At 38.0% G+C, this 19,267-nt stretch overlaps 1 protein-coding gene across 1 annotated transcript; it reads right to left on the minus strand.

Moving 5' to 3' along the window:
• Positions 1 to 3,587: 3,587 nt before the first annotated feature.
• On the minus strand, positions 3,588 to 17,609 carry per1a (period circadian clock 1a). The gene is made up of 20 exons (XM_048178173.1): positions 17,398 to 17,609; positions 14,506 to 14,964; positions 13,438 to 13,691; positions 13,232 to 13,353; positions 12,930 to 13,131; positions 11,805 to 11,996; positions 10,930 to 11,008; positions 10,734 to 10,840; positions 10,488 to 10,641; positions 10,078 to 10,321; positions 9,227 to 9,335; positions 8,977 to 9,118; positions 8,702 to 8,826; positions 8,344 to 8,520; positions 7,907 to 8,224; positions 6,859 to 7,817; positions 6,580 to 6,778; positions 6,221 to 6,404; positions 5,721 to 5,871; positions 3,588 to 5,367 (listed from the first exon to the last, which is right to left on the minus strand). The coding sequence occupies exons 2-20, from the start codon at positions 14,808 to 14,810 to the stop codon at positions 5,167 to 5,169; spliced, it is 4,224 nt and encodes a 1,407-aa protein (XP_048034130.1). The 5' UTR covers positions 14,811 to 14,964; positions 17,398 to 17,609; the 3' UTR covers positions 3,588 to 5,166.
• Positions 17,610 to 19,267: the final 1,658 nt, after the last annotated feature.

Raw genomic sequence — 19,267 nt, forward strand, 5'->3', positions numbered from 1 at the left:
ATTAGAGCCAGATGTTCACTTTGAGCTGAGTATTAGCCTCATTGACTTTGGCCAAATGGAAGAATAACAGGAAAGAAATGCAATGCAATGCTATCTCTGAGTGGGACCCATTGAAAATAAAAATAATTTTGCTTGATCTCTGAATTTAAACTAGGTTTGAGAGAAGCTCTCTGTGCTGCTCAGGTTGTCATGTTTTAGGTGTGACCTGCATGGAGCACATGGAGCACCATGTGCTATCAGGAAGCGCCAGAGGGCCTTGGTCACTTTTGCAGAGATCAAGAGGTTGTGTTTACATACCTTAACAATTGTACTCCAATTACATCTCCTTAGGGTATTAGCATATTTTATTATCTCAGCTACAAAATTTCAAATGTTGTTCATCGGTTGTTGGTGGTATTGGAGGACAGAGGATTCTCATTCTGGAGAATGGACAAAAATCTGTATAAAATGGAAGTCTGTTTGTTCAGCAGCCTTCCAGTTTTTAATGAAAAAATAGAAGCAAAAAGAGAATTGCGACTTTATATTTTGCGAATTGCTCATAAATTTTCGCAACTGTGATTTTCTTATTTTAAACTTTATCACAATTTTTTATTCTATATTGGTTGAAACAACCTTTTTTTTTTTTTTTACAGAAATCAAAATGAATTACACAATAACAGCAGAAACAAGCAAGAAAATGAATATAGGTCAATTTAGATGCAGAATTCCATTATTTATTTACATTTACATATAATTTCAGTTTTCATTTTTAGGTTTAGTGATTTTGTTATGTGCTTTTGTCATTTTTATTAGTTTGTTTATATCCAATAGGTTTATTTTTATATCTGTCTTACTTTTAGTAATTTTAGTACTTCGACTTATTTCAATTAGCTTTCCATGGCAATATTTCTAATTTTAGATAGTTTCAGTTAACACTGACAACACTGATTTCATGTTCTTTGAGTCTTGAAACAGCATCAGAAACTGAAGGGTGAGCTGATATAAGTTTCTGTGGTAATCAACAACATGTTACAGATGCTGTCCATAATCTTTACTTGAACCCAGAACATTCCTTTAAGATTAAAAGGCACTTCTGGTTGTAATTGGGATAAGTGACCTCAGCTTTGTGAATGCATTCATGTTATCTATCTTTGTCTGAGAATGAGTCACATTGTTTGAAGAATTCACCCTTATGGTGTTCTCTTGCAGCTCTGGCCTTTCGATCGACATGTACAGGGGAACATCCACATAAAAACTTCAGAAGAATCATAAATCTCAAAAAAGATCACAGCAGATCAGCAGTTATCAAAGAGAGACTAGATATCTAGTCACCCCCATATATAATAACAAACAATGACAAAGATCTAAAGCTAAGCAATATTAGCACAGTACAAAGCCAAATAATGAAAACACATTCAAACTGTATCATGTGAATCCATTGTGTTTAGCTTGGAATCTGGTTGCGTTTGCTCTCTCTGGGATGTGATTGGAGTTGTGATGACAGGCAACAGCACAAGAATGTGGTGACGTGGGACTTTGCTGGGGGGTGGAGGAATGAGGTCTGGCTGACGGGTGGAAGAGGAGGGAGGAGAGGGTGGTGTTGGGCCAACAATGGCTTGAAGAAGGTCAAGGGTATCATAGCAAAAACAATCCATCAAAATGTATTCTTGGCAAAGGGACAGGATAGAATTAGAAAATGTATGAGGAATCATTTGAGGCAGGGAGGTCTTGAGGGAGGAAAAACACTGGAAAATACAGAGATGCATTTTTTTTTTTTTTGGGGGGTGCAGTTTTGAAATGCAGGCATTTCAGAGTTACATTTGGCAATAGAACATGGATTTAGAAAAATGTCTTTTATATTGTATGCTCTTATTATGCTATGACTTTAAACAAGGCTACAACATGACTTGTTAAACAATTAAAAGTATGTCATAATTTATTCACCATTTAATGCATTGCAAACCTGTTTGATTTACTTTCTTCTGTGAAAGACAAAAGGAGATATTTTGAAGAATGTTCTTGCTGCTCTTTTCCATATAATAAAAGTGAATGCAGATGGATGCTGCTGAGCTCCGGAATGGAAAACAAAGCACCATAAAAGTAGTCCATACATGCTACAGTATATTCTGGAGTTGTAGTTTAAGTCATAGAACTTTATATATAAAAAAAGGAAATTTACTGGTAAACAACAACAAAAAACAGCAGCTGTGGTTTCCAGAACTTTACCATAAAAAATACAGTGATTGTACTTAAATTTAGTGTAAAAACATATTTCATTAACTGATCTAATGTTAATATACCAATTTACTAAAGTACTAAAATCTGTTTTGTACCTTTACAATACTGACAACCACCATAAAAACACAGATGGTAATGAGAAATCCACATGTAGAATCAAAGCACATCACAGATAGCTTTACCACAAGCTGAGAAGGACAATACTAATATATTAAAGGTGCACACAGTATCATTCACACAAACACTAAACACCATCATGGAAACACACATTAAATACACATGACACCAAAATAATGCATTAAACATTAATTGACCAACATGAGATGCAACATAAAATCCTAATGTCCTAAAATCCTAACAATTATTTAAATGAAAAAACACCAAATATGAAGTGTCACATATAGGTAATTCAGATGACAACAGTTCAAATTCTTAAATAAAGTCGTTATTTTTGTTTTGTTTTTGCGCACAAATGTATTCTTGTCACTTCATAACACTAAGGTTGAACCACTGTAGTCATGTTTACTATTTTAACAATGTCTTTACTACTTCTCTGGACCTTGAATGTGGTAATTTTGTTGCTTTCTATGGGAGATTAAAAAAAAAAACTTTTGGATTTCATCAAAAATATCTTAATTTGTATTCTGAAGATGACTGAAGGTCTTACGGGTTTAAATCAACATGAGGATTAGTACTTAATTACAGAAATGTCATATTTGGGTGAACTAACCCTTTAAAAATCAAATAAAAAGAGTGGATATGAATGAAAACAGAACTGCAATGCAGAACTGCCATAACTCATTATACACAGCTTGGATGTGTCATGCCACTACAGTCATATCCTCTCTCATTATGGTTTGAATAAGAAACCCTCTATCACACAACGTCAACAACAAACAGCTCATTGCTTCTCTTTCCTATATCTCAAGTTTTTCAGAGAGGTCTATGTAAATATTCATAGAGATCAACAAGAAGAGCTTACAGAAACTTGTCGGGTTTTGCTAATCTGGAAATATGGAGACGAGAGCCATGAGACAGTCTGCATTCTTGAGCTGGGGAAAACTACAGATTTAAGCTTTGGAAAGTAGGCAGTGAAAGTGGAATGCTTTTTCCTTATGTCACCTTAAGACACATGCACACACATTAATTTCTCTGACTTGGGTTGTGAAAACAGTTTGCCTTTGGAAAAAGAAAGAGGAGTCAAAATCTTGGAAATATTTGTTTTGGGTGAAGATAATTCAAAGCAAAGCATGAAAAGACACTTGTGCATGTTGCCAGATATGTTACAACGCACCCTCTAGTGGCTATGAAGATCAATTCAGTCATGTTAAAAAAAGAAAATTAAAAAGAACTCAGATGGTCAAAGCAGATTACTATAAACATAACATTTATTTTTTTTGTTTAAAAGCAGAAAAATACATTTTTCAAGCATGTTTGAGTAAAAATTGTTGAATCAAGGTCTGGCAAATGTACAAAATCAATTTACAATTCCTGCACATTCAACAGAAGCTTTAAACAGAACTGTACTGCATGTAAACTGATTGGGCCTGTCTGCTTTCACAGAAAGACTTTTGAAAAACCCGCGCAAACAAAACTGAACAAGAACAAGACATTGGATGCTAAAAATAGTACACATATCCTTGTGCTTCTATGGATCATCTAGTGAAACAAAGGGATTGTCAAGGGCTTTTAGTATTAAATAAATCTATCTTCAAAATAAGTGCAAATGAACGGTCACAACACAATTCTCCGCCAGTTATTTATTTACATGTTATGGACTTAATTGTATCAAAAACACCTTCAAATACATCATTTTGTAAACTATATCCAGTTATTTGAATATGATCAAATAAATAAATCTTTTAACACTACCAGAAAAGAATTCCATTTGTGATGCTGAAACCATGGACCGGAACATACTTAATGCAAGTACGTGAACGCAAATGGTTTTGCTAAGCAAAATAAATTTTTTGTGTCGTCGTATTCTGATTGTCTAAGATTGCAATTCTAAACCACAATATATACAAACATTTGAAAGTAACTATCATACAATGGGACAACGTGCTTGCAATGCATTGGCAACATGATTAGATGTTTCTGGATGTTTCTGGCTCCTTTTCCACCAAAATAGTTTCGGTGGTAGACCCAGTTCTCCACCAGAAGAACTGGAGCCTGTCACAGATGTAATAAAATTAAAAGCAACAGACTGAAAAGCAACGTTACTATCAAAGAAGTCAACATTTCCTCAAAATAATCAAGTTCCTGGTTACAGACCAGCAAACTTTTAGGGTCAGAGTGGAAACAATTTTCCCATCCGCTTGTCCATAATTCCTGGAAACCGCTGAGAACTGTTAGAAAACTGACACATAGTGTCTGTAAAAAAGAGCTTTGAGTGTCAGACTTGTCTTATTTCAAACATATGTGAAATTAACCTGTAAATTCCTGGTCCAGCTGTCCATTATTCTATAAACTCAACTCACAGTTTGAAGAACTACTTGAATAATTGTGAAACAGTGCCTGTCATAGGATAAGGCCAGGCGGCCTCATGAATAATTATAAGAACCTGGAAGCAGAATATAGTGCAACAATGTTCCTCTAACATCCACGTGCAACAGGTGCAACATCTCAAAGCATATTCCTTTTAAGCTATAAAAATAAAAGGAAGTCTTTTATTCCCTTCTTTCTATTGTTCAGAAGCCTGGTTATGAAGCTACAAATTATGTGTAATTTCAAAGAATGATGTAAAAATAAGCCATTGATATACTGATTGAACTGACATCATCTGAGAGGATAAAAGACCATAAATCTTTCACACTTTCAGTTTGGTCCCAATTCAGCTTGGTCCTGAAAGTCTATGAGGCAGGAATACAACCAATCACTGTCCAGCAGTCTGCAGTCCCGCTTCACCTTCACTGATGATGTCACTTCCACCTCCTCCATGGCCCACTCCTAAGTGCTCGAGCTGGCCTGATTGTCTTTCTGTTCATTATCAGATGAAGGGGGGCTCAAGGGAAAGGCTGTTTCTGCAGTGGTAAGTTTATCTTGTTTGGCCTCTTCTCTCAAAACCATGCTGAGATCCATCTCATGAAAGTCCAAATCGAATGGAGGAAGAATCGAGGAATCTGGGGGAGATTCACATCCTGTGCAAGACTGGGAAGAAAAGTAATAACTTATAACTTCCATGCAAGGTATGTAAAATCGTGTGAAGCACATCAGACAGGTGTTAGCATGTTGCTAAGCTAACAACACTCTAAAGGGAATAAGAAAGCACAAACAGAAATATTGGGTAAAATAGTCATTTTTTAAACCAGATTTAAGTACTGAACACAATATATTTAGAGCTGACATTCTTTCGTCCACCATCTTGAATTAAAATGTTAACAGAGCTTGTTGCAAGGCATTCTGGGTAATTATCTAATTTGTGAAAGATACATGCAGTGAGTACTGCATCAGAGCAAAATGTTGGTACACACTTTGTGTCATTTTTATTAAGAGCTACTCACTGTAATGTTGATGGCTTTTGGTAGGCAGCCGGTTTGAATCCATGGGTGGACCTGAGTTAACTCTTTCGTCTGCTCTTCAGTAAAGTGAGGCTGATGTTTCTGAACAGCTTTCAGGGCGTCTCTGTCTTCTTTCAGTACCGAATCTCTGTCTCTGTACACATAGACATACAAATTAATGTATTCTATCTTCAGGAAGAGTTTAAATTACACTTGATAATACCAAAATGATTCAGGTATTTGTCAGGAAGTGAAAAAAGGAGAAAAAATATTAAATTGCCCAGTGAGTCCTCCAAATTTGCGTTGTAATTATAGTATCCCAACTCTTTGGACTTTGGACAAGGATTTTTTGTTATTTGTAAATAACAGGCAAAAGTGTAAGAACATGTTTGGAACAAAAATCTGCAGGAAGGTTGTGGTCAAAACAAAACAGATATTCTTTTTGGTTAGGCTAGTATGGAACTAGATAATAAGAAATCTGAACTTTGATAAAATGGCCTTACTTGATGGGAATCTGGTATGTCATCATGACCTTGTCATCTGTGTTGGCCATGAGGAGCCAGATGGGGTCCTGCAGGACAAACTTTATGAACTGTTCCCCTTCCAGATCTCCAGATGCTGGTTTATGAGTGTGATCATTCTCTGACGAGTCAATGCTTCCAAAGTACTTGCTAGTATTACTGCTCCCTGAGATTAAAAAAAAAATGTAATTGCATGGAAAAGAGCAACTAGTACAATTCTTCATTTTTGTTCCACCACAGAAGGAAAGTCATACAGGTTTGTAATGACATAAGGGTGTGTATTGGTGAGTTTTGGTGATCAATGTCTTTAAGAATGTAGCATACATGAGTAAATTACTCACTTGTGCCACTTCCAGATGTGCCACTTCCAGATGTGCTACACCCATTCGATCCAGAGGCGAATGACCCAGACCCAGACCCAGACGACCCAGAGCCTGAGGCGGCGGAGCCAGTGCCTGAGCGGGAATCCTCTTGCAGCAGTAGGTCCAGCATGTCACTGGAGGTCGACATGGCATCCTGGTTGGACTCATTGACTTCATGCTAAAAGAAGTTAAATCACAGTTAGCCAAGAAAGAAGGTAATGGAAAACAAGCGAGTTTAAAACTGTTCTTAATACTCACGCTGTTGTTTAGTTTGGCATCTTTGGTGTTGCTGCGATTGCTGGAATTCTGCACCACAATCCCGCCCCCTTGTGTTGCGCCACCTCCTGGGGGTGGAGTCTGTTGCGTAGCATCTGTTCTGTTGCTAGGCAATTCCTCAAGTTGTAGAAGATTGAGTGGGGAGGAGCATCGGGACTGAAACAGAGGGGATCCTGCCCCTTCCCTCTCACCAGCCTGTTGCCCGGTGGACTGGGGTGTGCTAGAACGAGACTGTCCATGTGTTGTAGTGTTGGCATTTCCTGCTGGCATTGATGGAGAATTGGGGAAAATGAACGGAGGATTTGGGTTGTAGAACTGCTGGGGAATCACTGCAGGCATAGTGGGATTCATTTGAGAGCCCAATGGATTGAATTGCCCTATTGCAGGATTGAACGATTGATCACCAGGGTTCATTTGAACAATAGAGCAAGGGAACTGGCCCAAGGGGTTCATCTGGGCGGGCATTTGCCCACTGAGCTGCAAGTTGGCTGGGTTCAACTGTGGTCCTGGATTACCAAGTTGTGGAAACATATAGTTGGGCATCATGAAGGTCATGACTGGTGGCATCACTGGAGGAAAGCCTTGCATGGGGAACCTAGGGACTCCTGCTTGCAAGGAAGGATCCGTTCCCATCTGAGGCATCAAGAAGGGTGACGAAATGGGAAACATGGGCATGTAGCCTGGTGGAAAGGAGGTCATCATGGGAGCACCACTGGTCTGGGATGCTGCAGGTGGTGGCCAAGATGTGGAAGAGTGCTGGACTGAGGGGATGTTGGGTCTGATTGCTGCAGGATTAGATCCTCTATAGGGACCAGATCCAGAGAGGGAGGGAATGTCCGGAATGTTGCCATCTACTTGGTGTTTCCGCCTTTTCCCACCTCTGCCATGCCGACGACTGTTGCCGTTACCCACAGAAGGATAGTTCTGGGAGCTATTCACAACTAGACAGAACAAGCCAAATAATAAGGGCATAAGTAAAGGAAGTCAGACAGACAAATACAACCTATGAACAACTATACAATGCTGTTACCTTTTGTCCCAGGTGTAGACGTGCTTCTGAGCTGTGGTGGCCCGCTGGGTTGGACCATCCGCAGCTGGCTGACGTCTCTAAAACGGTTGAGGAAGGCTTGCTCTTCTTGCTGGGTATGTGTGGATAACACCGCCTTCGTAAGGCCCTTTCCTGCACTTGTTCCACCTCTTCTCTCCTTCTCCTTTTCTTTCTCAGGAACAGCAGCAGTGGGGGACGAGGTCTGCTGAGGGTTCACGGGCATGGGAGAGGCAACAGCAGTGAGTGGAGCTGATGTGGAAGGTGTTGGGGTAGTTGGTGGCTCCTCCATCATAACAATGTCTGGATGTAGATCAAACAGAGGAGATTGATTGCTTTTGCACGGTCTGACATTTAATGGAATATAAGACATACCATGTATAGGGTGGATGACAAGAATAGCCTGGAAAAAGTGTTCAGACCTGATTCAGGTGGCTTCTTGTCACCAACGTGAACGATGGTGCTGCTGAAACTGCACTGGGAAGTGGCAGAGACAACGCTTTCTGCCTTGCAGTGCAGAGCCAGAGGGGTTAGGGGGTGTCCTGGTGCTGCAGGGACAACCTTTGACCCCTCAGTCACCACATGAGTCTCTGCTATGTCTAAAGAGAAGAGTAAACTTCAGTTCTGTACAGCTACACACAGAACATACACAGACATCAGTTGATACTGAAGGAATACCAATAGCGATTGACTGTATGAGTCTGCTTCTCCGTCCCTGACTTTCTGAATGCTAATAGGATGTGTTGGGTGAATATTACCCTTTAGCAATCCTTTACTGACCTTCGGTTGCTCCACCTCCATCCCTATCCCTTTGCTTATCATCGTCAGAGGTAGAAGAGGTTGTACAGGAAGATGAGCCACACTTCCTCTTCACTGTACCAGGGACATTAAAGCTCTCCAGATATCTGAACAACACAGTGAAAAACATGAGACCACCACATATCCAATACACATACTTCACATACAACCTATGAAACATATTTTGTCTCTTAAAATAAGATAAAATGGGAGAAATAAAAATAAATCCACACAAAACAAAAAGGCGAGAAAATCACCGTATAATGCTGTCCAGACAGTTGATCTGCTGGTATGAGTAGGTGGTGGGCAGCTCCATCCTGGGTGGACTGGACAGTGCTAAACCTGCCAGACCTTCTCTAGTAGAGGCCTCTGCTGTGTCTGCTGCCTTTGCCAGTGCTTCTAAAATATGACAGCAATCATGTCACTTAAAATGTGATAACAAGCCTGTGACCGCAATCTAAAGAGACAAAGTCAGTACATTATTATTGACAAATTAGCAAGGTTTACCTAAGCTACCCTGTTTGAGAGCTGGTGGTCGGTTTCGGGATTCAATGAAGACCTGCTGTCCACTGGCCTTTACCATGTGCATGTCTTGACAAATCTGCTCAAATGTCATCTAGGAAGAAATAAATGAGGGAAATATTAAAGGTTGACTTTGCACATTCCATACATGGGTATATAATAACATTCATACAAATGAAGATAGGAAAATTATAAGGAATTATAAGGAAAAGTCCAAATACTTTTGGGGATATGCATTTACACTAATTTTCCAAGGTTTGCGATCAGTACATTTTTTTTTTTTTTAAAGTAATGAATACTTTTATTCAGCAAGGATGCATTAAATTGATCAAAAAGAGAAAAAAGACATTTATAATGATACAAAAGTTTTCTATTTCAAATAAATGCTGTTCTTTTAAACTTTCTAATAATCAAAGGATACTGAAAAGGATGTATCATAGTTTCAACAAAAATATTAAGCAGCACAACTGTTCTCAATATTGATAATAATAATAATAAATATTTCTTGAGCTGCAAATCAACATATTAGGACCATGTAACACTGAAGTAATGGCTGCTGAAAATACAACTTTGGGGTTACAGGAATAAATTACATTTAAAATATATTTATATGGAAAACAGTTTTTTTTTTATTCAAATAATATTTCACATTATTCCAGTTTTACTGTACAATTTACTGTATTTTTGATGATCATAAAAGACTTCTTTCAAAAGCATTAAAACAATTGTACAGACCCCAACCTTTTAAATGGTAGTGTATGTTTGTTTTTATTTCATTATGTAATGCTAAATGCTGTAATGTGTACATCTGGATTGATAATGATAAAGGCCCTCACTGGTTTCCTAGGCTTGATCTGGTCCTCAGAAGCATGTCCGTTACTCTCAGAGGAGGAAGCGGCACTTTGGTGGTGCTCGTGTGAGCCGCTGCTGCCCAGGCTTCCGTACCCCTGTGAGCTGCCACCGTGAATGGGCTGCACCAAGAACCTGTGGATCAGCTCGTTCAGCTGCGGCACATCTGGGGACATGGTTTTCACCTCCTCGCCCTCCGGGGCAGTGAACACGTCCTCGTTCAATGGACTACTACAGAAAGGAGGTGATTGTAGACAAGCTTTGTGAGACCACTTAACAGTAGATTAGCTCACTACCATCATGCTAGAATGGTTGCCAGGGCGTTGCTATGTGGTTGATTTTTCTTTTAGTGCTGTATGATGGCTATATTAAGGAGAAAAACTGTGCAGCCACTTACGTTCGAACTTTGTGCCGCCCCACTATGAAAGCCACCTTCCTGCTCCAGGGGTTGATAAAGGATGACCAGCTGGTGTCGAGGGTCAGGTACTCCCCACTTCGTGCACGCATACGCAGGGGCGAGTGGTCAAACGGCTGCCCTGCAAACTGGAGAACTGATGAAGGAAGGACGAAAACTGGATCAATTAATTCTGCTGCATAAATATTCACCATTGAATTGTGTCTGCGTCTAGAATGACCGACTCACTTTTCTTGTGAATGGCCACCATAAGAAGTCTGTCTTCTGGATGCAGGTAAATAAGCACCGGTTTCCCAACCAAGTCCTGAGGCAAGTAACCAAGTAATGGCACTGCCCTGCAAATGAGAGAGGAGGACATTTATGTAACTGTTCAAATAAGACATGGATGGTAAAAATGTGAGATGCCTCTAGGCAAAATGCAAACCTTTCATCAATTTCTTGGAACAGACAGTTTGGGGTGTGACTGGTGGTAAAAATTCTTTTGTCTGCTGGAATACGAGGTGCTGTAATGTGAAAAACAGAAAACATAAGAACAGACAACAGAGAGCACATGTGATTATTTTATTACAGTGTGTCAATATTACACTTGCATATGGGTAATTTTTCAATTAAAGTCATTTGACTAGTAATTACAAAAAAGTAAATACAGTAATTAAAAAGACACATTTAGAATGTTTAAAGTGATTATGGGAAGTGAATCAGACCAGTTTCTTGTCAACATACGCATCATTTATGTTTTAAGATTATACTTTCATAACAGTGAGGTTGGGCTTCATTCAGTAAGTACACTACCATTCAAAAGTTTGGGGTCGGTAAGATTTTTTTATGCTTTTGAAAGAAGTATCTTACTCTCGCCAAAACTGCATTTATTCAATCAATAATACAATAAATATTGTGAAACATCATTACAATTTCTATTTGAATATATTTTAAAATGTAGTTTATTCCTGTGATGGAATTTTTTCAGCATCATTACTCCAGTCTTTAGTGTCAGATAAATTAGAAATTATTCTAATATGCTGATCTGGTGCTGAAGACACATTTCTTATTACAATCAATGTTGAGAACAGTTAATATTTTTGTAGAAACCATGATACATTTTTTCCAGGATTCTTTGATGAATAGGAAGTTCAAAAGAACAATATTTATTTGAAATAGAAACAGCATTATATAGCATTATAAATATCTTTACTTGTCCTTGCTGAATGAAAGCATTAATTTCCTTCAAAAAATTCAAATCTTACTGACAACAAACTTCTGAATGGCAGTGTATTTGACATTGACAGTCTCTTGTTTTACCCTCGTAGCCAGAATGAACTTTCTCAGCGATGAGGAGGCAGCAGGGCTCAGGTTGGGACGTGTCGGAGTCCCTCAGGGTCAGCTGATATGGCGTGAGACGGAAGGGGTAATACTTTACTTCTCCATCACTGTCTCTACCTCTGCTGATCCGACAAAACATCGACTTTTCCTCGGCACAGTCCACCTGTGAAGCTGTACACAGATGGAGCTAATAAATACTCAATTTTCCCAGCATACTTTTGGGCAAACTTACAAAAAATAGTTAGAATAAAATTTTACTTTGCATTAACCATTACACCTCATCCTAACTAGGTGAATTTCGGTCATTTTTCAGTCGTCAGTTAAAGCTAATTACTGTGTGAAGTAACAAAATTACAGCCAATAAGAACATACTGTTTAAAATTATTGATGCTTAAAGGTACAGTACTTAATTTCTGAGCTACTGCAATCTGTTTAGTCGATTTTATAGTATGAAAGTAGGCATATTCATATTCAAAAATACAAACCCATATAATCTTTTAAAGTCTGCCAATATTAACAGTACTGGCTGATTAGGATAAAAACATGTGCATGGTAGCTTTATTACAGTTTATGACGAATACAACTGTCTGTAACCAGTGCTTAGTTTGAGCCTGCTAGATCCTGCCAGAACAAGCCAAATAATAAGGGCATAAGGACATAACCGTATCCTGCTTAAATAGATCCTGCCAGAATGTCCGATTTTGGATTTCTGCATTCAGGTATTTGTTTTAAACGATCCGCCATGTGAGACAGAGCATGTGTGGGTTTGTTTTGCACGCAGTGATTAGCGGAAAATTTGGAGAGAGTGTACAAGACGAATTATTCCATTAAAAATACGTTAAATAAATAAAGTTAATTGCCAAAATGTCAAAAAGACAGTCAAGCTTATTTTAATTTTTCAGATCTGGGAGTAAAGCTGATGGTGTTTCTGATCAAAAGAGATCAACTGAATGATATTTGGTCTCAACATTGCTATACATGATAAAATAAACCTGTAGTTTGAGCCGTGCAGAAACTTGTGAATGATCTGTAACTGATTTAAAAAAAGTTTCTCCACTCTCTGCTTTGTCAGCATATTCACACAGTCTAAAAACTTTGACATACTGGTGCCTGCGCAGGAGGACCATGGCGGCAGGCGGCTGGGCGCGGTGCTGCTGTAAAAGGTGCTGACATCCTGAGGCGCGAGCAGCTCTGAAAACAGCGCCCCTTGCAGCCTTTCAGGTTTACAGCGCAGCAGAGAGGCCGCCTGGGATGAGATGTACACAACTTTACCAGAGAGGAACGACACTGCCACAGAGAAAGTGTCCTAAGATGGAATAGAGAAAGAAATAAAAGACATTCATGTGTTAGATTCTTCTAAAATGTGTCACAGCCTGATGTGTACGAAGTAACCTGTCTAATCATACCGTGTTTTGAAGGGTGTACTCCGATGTAATGTTGTCTAGCTCTTCAATAGTAAACGATGACAGGTCCAAACAACACCCATGGCTCTCTTCCACACTCCACTGATGGTAGTACTCTTGATTAGCTACAGAAGAACACAACACACCCTTTTATTGGTACACACATGCCAGTACAAGGAAATGCAATTTAAGTTTGTTTTCTTACTCACCCCGCACTTGTTTGACACAGCTAAGCGCATACTGCAGGGAGGCTAGGGTGCTAGATCGGCCCTTCCTACGCCGTTCCGCCGGCATGCGGAGCTTTAGCTCACGCAGGGCATTCAGCAGCTCTCTCTGAGTCTGCAGCCGGGCCGGCTGGTCACCACTGGCTGCTTGGGAGGTCAGATGATCCTGCTCCGAGCTGCCACTCAAAAGACTGTATGACACCGAGCTGCTAGGAGGTGATGGACTGTTTCCATTTGAGCTGAGGAGAGACATTTTAATCGTAGAAATTAGCCAATATTTTTAATACAATTTTCATTATTACAATAAATAATTTTACATTTCAGCAATGAAAATTTCTAAAATGAAATTAGAAAAGACTTTCACAACATTTACTCATAATTCACACAAAAATATGATTTTGAAGATTTGGGAACTGATACTAGTTTTGACCACTGGCTGATAATTTCAAAATGAGACTGACCAAAACCAGTCTATTACTAAAAATTATATAAAATTGTGCCTAGACCAGTTCTAAATGAATAGTTTTAATAAGCAATTAGCTTATTAAACTGAATGTGTGAACTAATTATATGTCAAAATGTGTATGGGGGAGGAGGTTTTTTTTATCTCTTTGCTGACTAAAGTGGTTCAAAGAGAAGTAAAATAGGTGTACACATATACATTTGGCTAAGACGCATATCTAAAATGACTTTGCAATGGCATTCAAGCTATTTTATCTGTATATATGTACACTCACTGTTCAAATGTTTGGGGTAAATATTTATTTGGTCAAAAATACAGTAAAAATAGTAATACTGAGGAATCTAATTACAATTTAAAATAACTTTTCTATTTGGCTGAATTTTCAGCATCATTACACCAGTCTTCAGTGTCACATGATCTGCTGATTTGGTGCTCAAGAAACATTTCTTATTATTATAAATGCTGAAAACAGTTGTGCTGCTTAATGTTTTTGTGGAAACCTTGATATTTTCTCCCCCAGAATTCTTTGATGAATAGAAAGTTCAAAAGACAGTATTTACTTGAAATAGAACTTAAAAAAATCCACATACCTCTTGCTTTCCGTAGTCTCTGTGGTTGAACCCTTGCCATTGTGAGAGCTGCAGGTGGATGCGTCTCTTCCCATGTGTCCTTCGCTCTCCCTCTCGGCCGAGTCATTCCCGCTGGAATGGGCATCAGTGTCGTCTGAGTGTGTCGGCTCAGGCACTGTCGAGATGTCCAGCCCAGGACGGACAGACTGGCTGTCAGTCATTCCGGGAGAAGCATCCCTGTAGGTTTCCCTTTCATCCTTATGTGTTGCTCCCTTCTCAGTACTAGTGACGCAGCTCACAGGTGTTTGAAAATTGTCATTACTCATAATGAAGCAGAATAACTGTATATATCACATCTGTTTTGTGCATCTGTAAGGGATGTCTGACAAAGCAGGGCATGTGAACTCCTAGGTTATCCTAGATATCTGCTGCGCTTGTCCAGGATGTATCCACTTAACAGTCCATAAAGTTGCAAACCGTCTGGTGGGAAATAATAATAAAAAGAGGATAAGCAACAACAGCACACTGAGAGATATGAATTTCAACTTTGATTTCAAGATGCATATAGAGAACAGTGAATAAAGCAGAGGTCTTCAGCAATTAACTCCTTGATGGATAGAGAGACGGAGTAGTTCTTTTAAATTCTTTAACAACTGTATAAAATTAACCCCTGGTTTTTTCCTTAGTTCCAGACTAAAATGCATGTTTGAGCTGTTTTAACTGAAAGCAACTTGCACTGACATATCTTAAAATATGTCAGTGTCATTGATTTGTCTCAAGATGCACACCAGTAAAGTTTTTTTAAAGGCATGTTTATAAAAGCTACTTAAATAAGCCCTGTCTGTGAAAAAAGGCTTGAGTGTATCATTTTAAACCTGCCCTATTAATGAGTAACGTGCCATATTCATGTATTTACATGCATTAACATTACTTTGTCACTATGATTCAGTGATCCTTAAAATAATTATTATTGATGTTATTGATGTTCAAAGCCATATATCTGACATTACATTGTAATCTTAACACATTTTTAAAGTGGAAAGGTTAATGAAATGTTTGGCTGAATTTTAACTTCTTACATGTACTATACATATTATATTGCACACAACATACTTTCATTTTTTTTTGCCTTATTTTCACTGCTTATTTTATTTTTTACTTTTAAAAGCATATTTATGTTCATTTATATTTTTAACCTTAACTTAAGAAGTATTTATATCTCTCATTTCTGGATCATGCAGAAACTATTTTGTTGCCAACACTGTGCATCCTAAATGAAAACGTAAGAAGTTTTCAGTTTACATTTCATTTTAATTTGTAAATAAATAAATAAATAAATATTTAAAACGTTTTATTTAATATTTATTTAAAAATGTATTTAATAATTCAAGTTAATATGAAATATGAAAAGAAATGAAATATGAAATATAGTGATTTTCTCACCGATTACCATTTCTAAATCTAAATTAAAGTGTTAGGATTTGTTTAAAGGCTATAATAATATATAATAAAAAAAATATTTAAAATATGCTATGGAAACATATTATTGTAAATAATAATTTAAATCACTAGCGATAAAATTGTATAAACCATGAAGCTTCTGTATGGTATAAAAGAAAGATAAAGTTCACACATGGTTTTATGTGTAACCTAAAAACAACAGGATCTGGTTTCACAGACAGGGTTTGATTAAGCCAGGATTAGACCTTAGTTCAATTTGGACAGTTCAACTTTTTTTTATAAACGTGCCTTAGAAAAAAACATTACTGATGTGCATCTTGAGACAAAACAATGACACTGACATATTTTAAGATATGTCTGTACAAGTTGTTTTCAGATAAAACAGCTCATTCTGCATTTCTGGGACTAGGCTTAAGCCTCGTCTGTGAAACTAGTGGTAAATGTGTGGGAAGATGCATGTGTCTGAGTTGTTTACAACTATTCGGCATGAAACTAGGGTTTCCCCTCCTTATGTACTGTTTTTTTCTGTCCTCATCTGTTTTCCTCACCATGGCATGTTTCAGTTTTCAGTGCATTTTGCACTTCTGTGCATTATGCATCTTTTTAGAATGACACTATAAAAACAACTAAATTATATGGGTGGAGCAATTGGAAATACAATATTTAAAGTTATCATAGTTATATTTTCGAGACTCAGTTTCCTCAGCTTTCCTTAACAAATTTAAATATATTCGCTTAGATGAATGGGTAACACTTTACAACAAGGTTCATTAGTTAAACATTAATTAATGTATTAACTAACATGAACTAACCATGAGCGATACATTTGTTACTGTATTTACTAATCTTTGTTTATGTTAGTTAATGAAAATACAGTTGTTCATTGATTGTTCATGTTAGTTCACAGTGCATTAACTAATGTTAACAAGATTTTAATAATGTATTAGTAAATGTTGAAATTAACAATAACAAAGCTTAATAAATGCTGTATAAGTGCAGTTCACTGTTAGTTAATGTTAACAATGTTAACTAATGAACCTTATTGTAAAGTGTTACCGATAAATGTGAGCCCTCTATCTGTAGACCTGTGGAATTACTGATATAAACAATGACTTTAAATGAGAATTATTTTGATACAGCCAAAAACCATGCAACTACATCTTTCAAACAGACAACCAAGTTATTATTATAAACTGGAATATAACGAAGTCAAATGATAAATCAACTGGATTTATATACATTGGTCATCCCAAGAGCACATCCCAAAATCACCAAAAAAATATTTACCAATGATCAGAGACATTGTCACTGTACAGTGACATCAGAAAATGCCAATAATATAGACATACTACATGTTGAAGGGTTAAACGCTTTTCTTTATCAAATACAGATTAAACTGTCACATCAAGACACAATAAACAAAATATTATGACAAAACGTAGCTTTTCTTACCTTATGAAATTATATGTTCATCCGAATTGAAGTTTATGCTGCTTTTCAGAGCTTGTAACCGAACAGACGCCTGTGCAACATAGTAGTTTAGAGCAGTAACTCCCGTCTTGTCAGATTTCAACCCGTGTGCGGACACCACCATCATTCTTGCTTTGGAACAAATTTCACGTGTAACCAGCAACTCTCTAAACTATCTCTCATTGGCTCCTAAATTATCATAACTCCGCCTGCTGTGCGTAAACCCCGCCCATCGACATGAATCTCGCGCTGCTATTGGACACGTGGCGGGGACTTGATTGTTCGGCTCTCCTTTGTCACGTTGTAGCAGAGCCTCCCTCTGAATGTGTGGACGTGAGGGAGCGTCAAGACGGAATTCGCACTTCCCCCCAACCGTATTAACCGCTGTAGAGGCGCATAGGGGCTTTTTGCTAATGCGATACATGGCAAATACATTTCCATTTTTTATGAATATCAAATAAATAGACTTGTTAGTCTGTGAGTAATTCTGTATGCATCGCTGAAATTTTTCATCGCGTTCTACCGTTTGTAATTTCGCGTCTTTTATGGTGATTACAGCATCAATATCAACTCGCGCGGAGCCGTATGCTTTGCTCCTCGTGCCCGTGCGAACTTAGCGTGTCTGTCCACCTGCCGCTGACACATGTGGGCGTGTGAGGGCCATGCCAGCTATTACTGTGCAAAGTCTGACTGCACTCCGTTCGTTTGCGGCTCAAATACACGGTGCGAGTAAGTAAATCACAACTGGACACATTTGTGGACAATGAACGTGCTTAAAGGGTTAGTTACTCACCCTCATGCCGTTCCACACCCGTAAAACCTTCGTTAATCTTCGGAACACAAATTAAGATATTTTAGTTGCAATACGATGGCTCCGTGAGGCCTGCATAGGGAGCAATGACATTTCCTCTCTCAAGATCCATTAATGTACTAAAAACATATTTAAATCAGTTCATGCGAGTACAGTGGTTCAATATTAATATTATAAAGAGACGTGAATATTGTTGGTGTGCCAAAAAACAAAAAACAAAATAACGACTTTAGTGATGGCCTATTTCAAAACACTGCTTCAGGAAGATTCGGAGCACAAAGGAATCAGTGTATCGAATCATGATTCAGATCGCGTGTCAAACTGCCAACGGCTGAAATCACGTGACTTTGGCGCTCTGAACAGCATATTCGACATGCTGATTCATTTATTCTCCGATGCTTCCTGAAGCAGTGTTTTGAAATCGGCCATCACTAAATAAGTTGTTTTGGTTTTTTTGTTGTTTTTTTGTGGCACTCCAGAAGTATTTTCGTTGCTTTATAATATTAATATTCAACCACTGTACTAACATGAACCGATTTAAATATGTTTTTAGTACCTTTATTGATCTTGAGAGAGGAAATGTCATTGCTCCCTATGGAGGCCTCACTGAGCCATCGGATTTCAACTAAAATATCTTAATTTGTGTTCCGAAGATTAACGAAGGTCTTACGGGTGTGGAACGGCATGAGGGTGAGTAATAAATGACAGAATTTTCATTTTTGGGTGAACTAACCCTTTAACGTTGAGTGCTTAGAACGCACAACAATCGTACATGATAGGATGCCATTATCTAAATTTTAATTATTAATAATTTCTCATTTGGCCAGTGTTTAAGCTGACTTCATAAACCTGAAATCCCTTTCAAAATATGATGCCATAGTTTTGTAGTGGTATCAGATGGTAATACCTCAGTACAGGAGGTCATTATCGCAAAATTGATCCTGACAGGGTGATAAAAGTTTTTTTTATCACCCTGAAGGGGTTATTTTACGATAATAAAAGGATGACTCTGTGCATTAGTGGTGGGGATTTTTCAGTGAC

The sequence above is a fragment of the Megalobrama amblycephala genome, linkage group LG2 (genome assembly GCF_018812025.1).
Source record: "Megalobrama amblycephala isolate DHTTF-2021 linkage group LG2, ASM1881202v1, whole genome shotgun sequence".
NCBI classification, from domain to species: domain Eukaryota; kingdom Metazoa; phylum Chordata; class Actinopteri; order Cypriniformes; family Xenocyprididae; genus Megalobrama; species Megalobrama amblycephala.